At 41.3% G+C, this 12,050-nt stretch overlaps 1 protein-coding gene across 1 annotated transcript; it reads left to right on the top strand.

Moving 5' to 3' along the window:
• Positions 1–298: 298 nt before the first annotated feature.
• pms2 (PMS1 homolog 2, mismatch repair system component) lies at positions 299–11,979 on the top strand. The gene is made up of 15 exons (XM_047377875.1): positions 299–437; positions 1,934–2,076; positions 2,337–2,423; positions 3,455–3,557; positions 3,651–3,834; positions 4,894–5,061; positions 5,160–5,257; positions 5,334–5,433; positions 5,507–5,591; positions 6,629–6,775; positions 6,863–7,688; positions 10,169–10,336; positions 10,417–10,517; positions 10,592–10,761; positions 11,623–11,979. The coding sequence occupies exons 1-15, from the start codon at positions 424–426 to the stop codon at positions 11,764–11,766; spliced, it is 2,538 nt and encodes an 845-aa protein (XP_047233831.1). The 5' UTR covers positions 299–423; the 3' UTR covers positions 11,767–11,979.
• The last annotated feature ends 71 nt before the right edge of the window (positions 11,980–12,050 follow it).

Raw genomic sequence — 12,050 nt, 5'->3', positions numbered from 1 at the left:
TCTTTTACGATGTTAGATAATTAGAGATGAGCCCTAACATCTGACGGATTCGATGATGAAATCCAACAGAGATTTAGGAAACAGTTTTTAACAAAAGTAACATAGCACGTGTTTTTTGTTTTATATTTCTGTTCCTATAACACTTGTTGGATTTTTTTTTTCTTTAGAGCTTAACTTTTACACGCTTTTACGTTTTCTAATTGTAAGCTGCGCAGCGTTGCGCAGTAGTAATGCTCACGAACTCTGCGTAAACGGCGCGGGAGAGCTTCATGTTTGTGCTTATCACGCAGGGAGGCGAGAATGAGTGAAAACAAGTCACCTACATTTGAATAAGGCGAATAATCTGCCAGTGTACCGGTCCGTCTAGTGTAAGGTTTCAAGCTGTGGGGATCCAGCAGGGATCCACTGGAAATGCTGTGAAATATGTCCGATGTTTGGTAAGATAGCCATTTTAGTTTTTCACCACAGAATAACTGATCAGTTAACTTGAATCATTAGTCACTTTTTTTTAAGTCAAAAGTGAATTGCTGAAACGTCGAGGGGACTTTATAATGCTGTCTTAATCTTGTATACACTGCCTGCCGTTTGACCTATTTCTCATTACAAACACAATTTAATGAGATTTGAATATACACCCTATACGTTTTATTTATTTCACTAAAATAACCTGAAAAATATGGTGAGTTTGTATTCAGCCTCCGAATTAGATACTATGTCGAACCTGTTTTTGAGAATGTATGAGTTGCTGTAAATCTAGAATGAAGTTTCTGCCCTTCTTTGCAAGACAGCTCCAGCTCTGTCTGGTCGGATGGAGGGCATCTGCATAAATCAGTTTTCAAGGCTTGCCATATATTTTCAGTTGGATTTAGGTTTGGACTTTGACTGGGCCATACATACACATGATTATGCTTGGATCACCATTCCATCGTAACTCTTGGTGTATGTTTTAGGCTCTTTGTCTTGCTAGAAGGTGAACCTCTTCCCCAGTCTCAAATCTCTTGCTGTCTGCCAGGCTTTCTTCCAAGAGGGCCCTGTTTTTAGCTCCATCCTTCTTCCCATCAACTCAGACCTGCTTCCTTGTCCCTGCTAAAGAAAAGCTTCCCCACAGTGGGGTGTTGCCACCACAATGTTTTTAGTGTGGGTTTTGTCTGTTTAGGGTAATGTTCAATGTTAGTTTTCCTTCTTCTGCATGTAGTTGAATTTTGGTCTCATCATCAAAAGTATTTTTGAATTGAACTGAATCTGACCAGAGCACCTTCTTCCACATGTTTGTTGTGTCTCCTACATGGCTTGTGGCAAGCTGCCATTGCTTTTTTCTTACCACTCTTCGATAAAGGCCAAATGTATGGAGTGCACAGGTTTTCCTGTCATCACATTCTTCCACATAAGCTGTGGGTCTCTGCAGCCTCACAAAAGGTACCATGGTCCTCTTGGTTGTGTCTCTGATTTATGCTCTCCTTGCCCGGCCTGTCAGCTCAGGAGGATGACCATGATAGGGTTGCAGTTGTGCTATATTTTTATAATTCAGACAGAGTAAACAGTGCCTTGTAAGATGTTAAAAGCTTGGGATATTGTCTTATAACCTAACCCAGCATTAACTTCTCCACTCCTCTATTCTTGAGTTGTTCGGTGTGTTGTTTGGTCTTCTTTATGCTCTTAGTTTACTGTTCTCTAACAAACCACTGGGGTCTTCACAGAATAGCTGTGTATAAACAGAATTGAAATTAAATACAGCAGAACTCTGTTGACTAATTAGGTGATGTTTGAAGCATTCGGTTGCATTATATGTTATTTAGGAGTATCAGAGTTCAAGGGGTTAAACTTTCTGTTTTGTGTATGACAACATTTAAAAGTGTATGAATATTGTTGATGGACTCTGTCTGTTGGAATAGTCTCATATTACCAGAAGAAAAAGTTTTGCTTTTCTTCTCAGCACTTCTGAGGCAGCTGGAGCCATACGGGCCATTGACAAACACTCAGTACACCAGATCTGCTCAGGACAAGTAGTTCTGAGTTTGGCCACAGCTGTCAAAGAGCTGGTGGAGAACAGCATTGATGCGGGAGCAACCAACGTCGGTAGGCAGAGCACACAGGGTACTTCTGAAAAACAAAACAGGTCATGAATGTGTTGTGCCTTGTTTTTTACTTCAGTGAATGTAGCTCCCTATGTATTAACAGCTTTATGTTTCAGCTTTTCAGACTCACCTTTTAATTTATATACCTGATTCTCAACATTTCTACCAAACTATTAAATATTATTAATAAATTGCTTAGAAACTAATATTGCATATGTTTGCTTGTCTTTCCTAATTAAAATCCCTTTTTTTCTTTCCCAGATGTCAAGCTGAAGGACTCTGGTGCTGAACAAATAGAAGTGTCAGACAATGGCAGAGGTGTCGAAGAGGCTAACTTTGAAGCACTCAGTATGTGAGATCTTTGTAATTTCCATGTTGTTCAGAAAAATCTGGAATAGTGTGGAATTTGTTCCCTGTGTTTTCTAAGTCTGGATAAGTATGTAAAAATATTAGTTTTTCCAGACACTTTACCCATCCATCCATCCATCCATCCATCCATCCAACCATCCATCCATCCATCCATTCATTCATTCATCCATCCATCCATCCATCCATCCATCCATCCATCCAACCATCCATCCATCCATCCATTCATTCATTCATCCATCCATCCATCCATCCATCCATCCATCCATCCATCCAACCATCCATCCATCCATTCATTCATTCATCCATCCATCCATCCATCCATCCAAACATCCATCCATCCATCCATCCATCCATCCAAACATCCATCCATCCATCCATCCATCCATCCATCCAACCATCCAAACATCCATCCATCCATCCATCCATCCATCCAAACATCCATCCATCCATCCAACCATCCATCCATTCATTCATCCATCCATCCATCCAACCATCCATCCATCCATCCATCCATTCATCCAACCATCCATCCATCCATCCATTCATTCATTCATCCATCCATCCATCCAACCATCCATCCATCCATCCATTCATTCATTCATCCATCCATCCATCCAACCATCCATCCATCCATCCATCCATTCATCCAACCATCCATCCATCCATCCATTCATTCATCCATCCATCCATCCATCCATTCATTCATTCATCCATCCATCCATCCAACCATCCATCCATCCATCCATTCATTCATTCATCCATCCATCCATCCATCCATCCATCCAAACATCCATCCATCCATCCAACCATCCATCCATCCATTCATTCATTCATCCATCCATCCATCCATCCATCCAACCATCCATCCATCCATCCATCCATCCATCTGTATTTAAACTTTAAATAAGGTCTGAACTCTGGAAATTTGAGCTTGGAAAAGTAGGACACTTTGACACAGAATGTCTAGGAACCCTGTAAACATCAGGCTATGTCTTCCTCCTCTACCACAGCACTAAAACATCACACCTCAAAGCTGAGAGATTTCTCAGATCTTATCCACGTGGAAACATTCGGCTTTCGAGGTGAAGCCCTGAGCTCTTTGTGTGCTCTAAGGTAAAGTCTTTGCTGTTCACATTTCTTCTGTTCACAAAGCCAACAGTAATTGTCAGATTATGAGTTACTCTTTGCCCTACCTTCTGGTTGCAGCGACCTGAGTGTGATTACATGCCATGAGTCCAGCCAAGTAGGCACCAAACTGGTGTTTGACCATCAGGGCTACCTTGTGCAGCGGTCCCCCTGTCCCAGGCAGCCAGGCACCACGGTCACTCTGCAGCAGCTCTTCTACACGCTGCCAGTTAGGCACAAGGAGTTCCAACGTAATATCAAGAAGGTCAGCAGTTAAACGATCTTTGGGGATTTTATAGATTCTGATGGGATGTCCTTGTTGGAATAGTTTTATAGCAGGCTGCTGGTCTGGAATTTGTGTATAAAAACTCCTACTTTAACTGTTTTACATTTAAGTGGAAGTATGTGAGGTTTTATTTTTCCCCCAGGTAATAAATAATGGGCAAAAACTAATGAGTTACCCAAGGTGTTTTTACCTGCAGAAACTCTTTACCCAGACGTTTGATAAATACCGTTTCTAATGTATTTTTAAAACATCTTAGATATGTGAAATAATGAGATAGATTTTCTCCTCAGGTAATAGATGTGTGGACATCAAATGTGCATGATGTAATAGGATTGTTTGCTCCAGATTGGCTTCACTGTGGGAGTTTAATAACAGTTTAAGCTCAGGTCAAACTAATGTTGTAGAGAGGCTTTGTGTTTTTATACAGAGGAGTTCCCTTTTTCCAGAGTGAGCTCTCTATAAAGCTTCTCCAGAACAAAAAGACTCAGTTGAGATGGTACAGGCTTCAGTGCCTTAATCTAAAGTTTTCTTTGTGCAAATCCCAGTTGCAGGGCAGATAAAGAACTTGCTCCAGGGATTATATATCCCTTCTTGGTCTAAGAATTACTTGGATACACCTTGAAGAGCTGGAGTGTGGGGTTTCACTCCTCCACCCTATTCCAGATAGGCAGAACACAATGAGGGGCACATTCACTATGACTCTGTTCTGGGAAATGTTCTGGAACCTCTGGAGATGCTTGTGCAAAGAAGGATTCTTCATAGAATGAACAACCCTGAGCATCCTCTTCATGAGACTGTCATACAACAACAAAGTGTTTCAGTCAGAGGCTTCTTCAGATCTGCTGTAATAGAGACCTCTACAGGAGATCCTTCTTGCCCACAACCATCACCATCTACATCAACTCTTATAAGAAATCTGTATAATATGACTTACAGCAACATGTATTTTCCCTTTGGGAGTGCTAGTTTGAGTCCTAGTAAATAGAAACCCAGTTGTATTTCTCTCTAATCTCCAACATGTTATCGCTGTGTTTTCAGGAGTATGCTAAGATGATACATGTCCTGCAGGCCTACTGCATCATCTCTACAGGGGTGCGTATTACCTGCTCCAACCAAAACGGGCAGGGAAAGCGCAGCACCGTCCTCAGCACCAGCGGCAGCAACACGATGAGAGAGAACATCGGAGCCATATTTGGACCAAAGCAGGTTCTGACTTGTTTCTGTTTCTTTTCATTTTACTCTAATTTAAAACAACAGCATCAGAATATCCCAGAAGTCACTGGTTTTATTTCTTTTTCCTGCAGCTTCAGAGTCTTCTGCCTTTCCAGCAAGTATCTCCTGCAGAGAATATTATGGAAGAATATGGACTTAAGGATGGTGATTTACCCAAACCACTTTTTTCGTGAGTGGCATTATTTCATTAAATAGCACTATTCCTTTTACGTTTGTTGTTGCTTTAAAACCAATGTTCTGGGCAGAATCACAGGCTTTGTGTCCACTGTGGACCACGGCGTAGGGCGGAGCGTCTCAGACAGGCAGTTCTTCTTCATCAACAGCCGCCCATGTGACCCCATTAAGGTAATTTGTGTTGAATGCAATTAATTTGAGTTTGTTTTTTCCACCTGATGTCTTTTTTTTTCTTACCTTGTAGGTCAGCAAACTCACAAATGAGGTCTATCACATGTATAACAGACACCAGTATCCTTTCGTTGCCCTGAACATAGCTGTTGCCTCAGGTGAGAAAATAAACCAGATAAATAGGAGTTCTTCCTGAAAATGAATTGTTGGATTTAGGGTTCCGATGCAATCCGTAGTTTTATTAAAGCGTTTTCCAGTTAAAATTATTTATCAGTTTTTTAGATGGTGCTGATTTACAACACGTCTTTTCAAGACACAAAACAATCATATCCGATTTAAATACAGAAATATGTGGTCATTTCAGTCTGATGATATAAACAGATTCAAAATCAGTTACATACATATAGTTCCATCCTATGCAGTCAAGTTCAATTTGAATCAAGCATTCATGTGCTGACAGTGGACAGGAAAACTACCTTTTAACAGGAGTAAACGTCCAGCAGAACCAGGCTCGGCGTGATCAGCCTCAAAAATACAGAAGCACTGGTCCAGGAGTACTTCCTATGTTAAAGGAAAAGGAAAAAGTTAATGGTAGCAATGGCTCCTATAGAGGCTACATTCAAGAGAGACACACAGCCAAACAGATCAGCTCTGAGCCTGTAGAAGAATCTACGGGATGGAAAGTTAGTCACCTGCATCAGGTTTGTCTAGGAAAGAAACTGGGTTAAATCCAGAAAGACACGATCAAGTGTGTAGAAACAGGACAGGAAGTTATTGGCAGCAGAAGCTCAACCGAAAGCGTAAAGTAATGCTGAGCCAGTTGTGATGTCTAAGAAGCAATAACTGCAGATGATGCATAACTGGAGAGTACTACGGTAAAGTAGCCAAGTAGGGAAAAGTTGTAAGTATGTACTCCAGCAGCCTAAACCTATAGATGATACAAAACCACATCAGACGAGTTTGGTGCTTTGTAGTTGGCAGGAAAAAAACTTTGATATTTAATTGTCCTTGGTTAACTCAGTACATTTTATTGAAAGATGTTTGCTACTTTTTCAGAATTAAAAGGAATATGAACATTTAGTTAAATAGGAATTGAGTTTCGAAAAAGTCTTGTATTACCTAAATGTTTTCTTATCACATTCTGTAAAAGTTGGATCCATCATTCCATCATGTATATTTTGTTGTTTGTTGCCAGACTGCGTGGATGTGAATGTAACCCCTGACAAACGACAGGTTTTCCTTCAAGAGGAGAAGCTCTTACTTGCCATTCTAAAGGCCTCTCTCATCACCATGTATGAAGCTGGAGTTAATAAGATCAGCCTGAACTATACAGCAGCACCGAGTGAGAACGCATCTTTGCATAATTATCTTGTTCTTTTTATTTGACCTCTTTTAATTTGAAAGTTTGTCTTTTGATATTTCTTTCTAGTTGTAGCATCTGCATCTAAAGACGTTCTCTTTTCTGGTGACAACAAGGCAGAACCTGTAGAGAACAACCAACCTGCTACTCCAAGCCTAAAGTCAGCCATGAACCTGGCCGCCCTCAAAGCTGCTTTTTCAAACAAGAACAGCGCCCCCTCTGGGAGTAAGTCAAGCATGGAAAAAGCTTCCAACAGCGGGCCGAGCCAGAAAACTCTGCAGTGTTTCTTTAAGGACTCTGTTAAATCTGCCAGCACCCAATGTATGAAGTCACCTGTACAACTCAAAACAGAGGCAGTTAAATGCAGCTCAGGGGGAGGGTCTGTCCTCGATGGGTTCAGGTATGGAGGGATGTCCATTAGCAATCAGGAGTCTGAAAAAGACAGTTCTTTGGCCAGTTGTGACTTTGCAGTAGAATCACCAGATTCCTCTGAACCAGTTGTTGAAAGTGTAAATAATGACTCCACAGTCAGCCAAAATCACCCTGAGGACACAGAGTTACAGACTAAAGCATGTTCATCCACTGAGGACTCCATAATCAGCCCTGAAGCTAAAAGAGCCAGAATAGATAATCCAGGTTTCACTACGGAACAACGATCTGATGCCACTTCAAAACACTTAGATACCCCTTCTTCCATGTTAGACGTCCCTGTCTGTCTACAGAGGAAGACTATTCCTTTGCATTTCTCCCTGCAAGACCTGGCAGCAAGCATGAAGAGGCTGCTGGACCAGCAGAGGCAGAGGGCTGGGGAGAAGCTGCATTACAGACGATTCAGGGCCAAGATCAACCCTGGAGAAAACCAAAGTGCTGAGGACGAGCTCCGGAGAGAGATTAGGTAAAAGTTTACTAATGCACAGTACAGCTGTTCTGTCAAAGCCTCAGGGGTTTGTTAGAGAACATTACTGAACAAACGGCATCATAAAGACCAGGTCAGGGAGAAAGGTTTGGTTAAGTTTAAAGCCAGTGTTACATTCTAACTCTATATCCCTAGTTTTAAACATATCACAGAGCTCTGTTCAGTCCATCATCTGAAAGTATGGCAGAACTGCAAACCTACCAAGACATGGCTGTCCACCTAAATTGACTGCGTAGTCGAGGAAAGTATACAGGTCCTTCTCAAAATATTAGCATATTGTGATAAAGTTTATTATTTTCCATAATGTCATGATGAAAATTTAACATTCATATATTTTAGATTCATTGCACACTAACTGAAATATTTCAGGTCTTTTATTGTCTTAATACGAATGATTTTGGCATACAGCTCATGAAAACCCAAAATTCCTATCTCACAAAATTAGCATATCATTAAAAGGGTCTCTAAACGAGTTATGAACCTAATCATCTGAATCAACGAGTTAACTCTAAACACCTGCAAAAGATTCCTGAGGCCTTTAAAACTCCCAGCCTGGTTCATCACTCAAAACCCCAATCATGGGTAAGACTGCCGACCTGACTGCTGTCCAGAAGGCCACTATTGACACCCTCAAGCAAGAGGGTAAGACACAGAAAGAAATTTCTGAACGAATAGGCTGTTCCCAGAGTGCTGTATCAAGGCACCTCAGTGGGAAGTCTGTGGGAAGGAAAAAGTGTGGCAGAAAACGCTGCACAATGAGAAGAGGTGACCGGACCCTGAGGAAGATTGTGGAGAAGGGCCGATTCCAGACCTTGGGGGACCTGCGGAAGCAGTGGACTGAGTCTGGACTAGAAACATCCAGAGCCACCGTGCACAGGCGTGTGCAGGAAATGGGCTACAGGTGCCGCATTCCCCAGGTCAAGCCACTTTTGAACCAGAAACAGCGACAGAAGCGCCTGACCTGGGCTACAGAGAAGCAGCACTGGACTGTTGCTCAGTGGTCCAAAGTACTTTTTTCGGATGAAAGCAAATTCTGCATGTCATTCGGAAATCAAGGTGCCAGAGTCTGGAGGAAGACTGGGGAGAAGGAAATGCCAAAATGCCAGAAGTCCAGTGTCAAGTACCCACAGTCAGTGATGGTCTGGGGTGCCGTGTCAGCTGCTGGTGTTGGTCCACTGTGTTTTATCAAGGGCAGGGTCAATGCAGCTAGCTATCAGGAGATTTTGGAGCACTTCATGCTTCCATCTGCTGAAAAGCTTTATGGAGATGAAGATTTCATTTTTCAGCACGACCTGGCCCCTGCTCACAGTGCCAAAACCACTGGTAAATGGTTTACTGACCATGGTATCACTGTGCTCAATTGGCCTGCCAACTCTCCTGACCTGAACCCCATAGAGAATCTGTGGGATATTGTGAAGAGAACGTTGAGAGACTCAAGACCCAACACTCTGGATGAGCTAAAGGCCGCTATCGAAGCATCCTGGGCCTCCATAAGACCTCAGCAGTGCCACTGGCTGATTGCCTCCATGCCACGCCGCATTGAAGCAGTCATTTCTGCCAAAGGATTCCCGACCAAGTATTGAGTGCATAACTGTACATGATTATGCCAAAACAAATTCCTTGTACGTCCAAAAACGTACTTGGCAATAAAGCTTTTCTGATTCTGATTCTGATTCTGATTATTTGAAGGTTGACATTTTTTGTATTAAAAACACTTTTATTTTATTGGTCGGATGAAATATGCTAATTTTGTGAGATAGGAATTTTGGGTTTTCATGAGCTGTATGCCAAAATCATCCGTATTAAGACAATAAAAGACCTGAAATATTTCAGTTAGTGTGCAATGAATCTAAAATATATGAATGTTAAATTTTCATCATGACATTAAAGGAAAATAATGAACTTTATCACAATATGCTAATATTTTGAGAAGGACCTGTAAATCTGTGAAGCAGCCAAGAGGCCCATAATAACTCAGGGGAGCTGCAGAGATCCACAGCTCAGGTGCGCGAGAATCTGGTCTTTATGGAAAGAAACCATTGCTGAATGAAAGCCATAAGAAGTCCAATTTACAGTTTGTCACGATCCATTTAGGGGACACAGCAAACATGTGGAAAAGGTGCTCTACAGGTGAAGATTCCAGCAACACTTGAAAGGCCAGAAAAAAACTGTATTAGCTGTCAGGAACATTTTGGCATACATGTAAAATTCTATTAGTGGAGAAAAAAAACGAACACTGCTCATAACGCTAAACACACCATCCCTGTAATGAAACATGGGGGTGGCAGCATCATGCTATGGAGATGCTTTTCTACAGCAGGGACAGGGGACGATGGTCAGATTTGATATGAAGATGGATGGAGGTGAATACAGGGAAACCCTTGAAAAAAAAAACCTTAAACTTAGCAGGGGTAGCGTACAATTTGCTGAATAGTAAACATTATTTGTTGTACTTTTAGTAAGGAAATGTTTAAAGAAATGGAGATCATCGGTCAGTTTAACCTGGGCTTCATCATCACCAAACTGAACTCGGACATTTTTATGATTGACCAACACGCCACTGATGAGAAATACAACTTTGAGATGCTGCAGCAACACACTGTGCTCCAAGGACAGAAACTCATTGTGTAAGTGGTTAAAATACTGCACTGCATTGTGTAATGTGTCCAGAGTCTCTCATTTGTGTATTATACTTTTCCGCTTACAGCCCACAGCCACTCCACCTCACTGCAGTCAGCGAGAACGTGCTCATAGAGAACCTGGAGATTTTCCAAAGGAATGGATTTGAGTTTCTGATCGATGAAGATGGTAGGACTGTTGTCAGTACTCTCCAGGCAGGAATAATTGTTTCTGCATATTCTCACTGTGAAATATGACCCCAGCTCAGGTGATGGAGAGAGTGAAGCTGGTCTCTTTGCCCACCAGTAAAAACTGGACCTTTGGCCCAGCCGACATTGAAGAGCTGATCTTCATGCTGAGTGACAGCCCGGGCGTCATGTGCCACCCGTCAAGAGTCAGGCAGATGTTCGCTTCTAGAGCGTGTCGGAAATCAGTTGAGTCCAGCTCATTTCATCTTTTCTTTCATCAGTTCCTTGTTTAACAAAGTCAAAAAATAATATAAGCATTTATGTTTTATTTGGATTACTAATATTATTAAAATTACAATTATAATATTATTACCGTATTTGTAATACACTATATTGCCAAACTTATTTGCTCATCCATCCAAATCATTGAGTTCATTTGTTCCGATCACTTCCAAGGCGACGTGTAAAACATCAAGCACCAAACTTCACATGGACTTTAGATTAGCTCAAGAACAATGTGTGGAGAACTTCATGGGATGTGTTTCCATGGCTGAGTAGCTGCATCCAAGCCTTATATCACCAACTACTATGCAAAGCGCTGGATGCAGTGGTGTGAAGCACCCTACCTCTGGACTCTAGAGCACTGGTGATGTGTTCTCTGGAGTCATGAAACTCTTAAAGCTTCAGCATACAGAGCTCATTTGGATAATTCCATGCTGTGGTAATGACCCAGCAGGTGCATGGACCATTGCACAAAGTACGACCCATAAAATCATGGAATAGAGAGTTTGGTGTGACTTGACTTGGAAAGTTCAAAATCTCAACCTGATATAGCCCTCAGCTATCATTTAGAATGGAAGGCCACTCAAGTCAATGTGAAGGTGGAGCAAATACATTTGGGAATATAGTGTGGTTGCAAGGTTGTTAGGTGGTCACTAGATATGTTCATTTTTAATAAGTGATAAGTAAACAGTAGAATCCATTATTTTTTCAGTTATCTAACAATATTTAGAAGTTTTTATAGATGTTATTTTTATCACAGTTTATAATTGACATATTCTTGTACATTATTGATATATTGTATAACTTCTGGTGTCCACCTTCAGGTGATGATTGGCACAGCTCTGAGTGTCAGTGAGATGAAGAAGCTTGTGATTCACATGGGTGAGATTAAGCATCCATGGAACTGTCCTCACGGCAGGCCCACCATGAGACACCTCGCCAACCTGGAAATCATCTCACAGGACTGACCCCAAAAATAAAAAAAGACGTTTTACTGTGTCTTTCAATGCTCTGTCAGTCAGTTCTGTCATATATTACCCTTAGGATTTTTACATTAGTTCAATTACTGGTATGCACTTTTTTTTAAGGCCAGTTCTGATATAGTTAGATTTTTTCTATTATTAAAAAAAATCATATTGTTTTTATTTGTGATTTCCAATAAATGATGTACATAGCAAAAACATTTGTCCTGTTTCTGTTAAACTAAGATAACCATTTGACCACATATTTCTCAAAGAGAATGTGAATAGCA

Source organism: Girardinichthys multiradiatus, chromosome 10 (assembly GCF_021462225.1).
Source record: "Girardinichthys multiradiatus isolate DD_20200921_A chromosome 10, DD_fGirMul_XY1, whole genome shotgun sequence".
NCBI classification, from domain to species: domain Eukaryota; kingdom Metazoa; phylum Chordata; class Actinopteri; order Cyprinodontiformes; family Goodeidae; genus Girardinichthys; species Girardinichthys multiradiatus.
Note: the sequence above shows the minus strand (reverse complement) of the source record. Positions and strands in the feature narration are given on the sequence as shown.

Bases quoted from the DNA above. Each gene is read 5' to 3' on its own strand.
- pms2 (XM_047377875.1), top strand. The intron at 3,558-3,650 runs GTAAAGTCTTTG...TTCTGGTTGCAG, and splicing joins AGCTCTTTGTGTGCTCTAAG to CGACCTGAGTGTGATTACAT. The intron at 10,762-11,622 runs GTTGAGTCCAGC...GTCCACCTTCAG, and splicing joins CTAGAGCGTGTCGGAAATCA to GTGATGATTGGCACAGCTCT.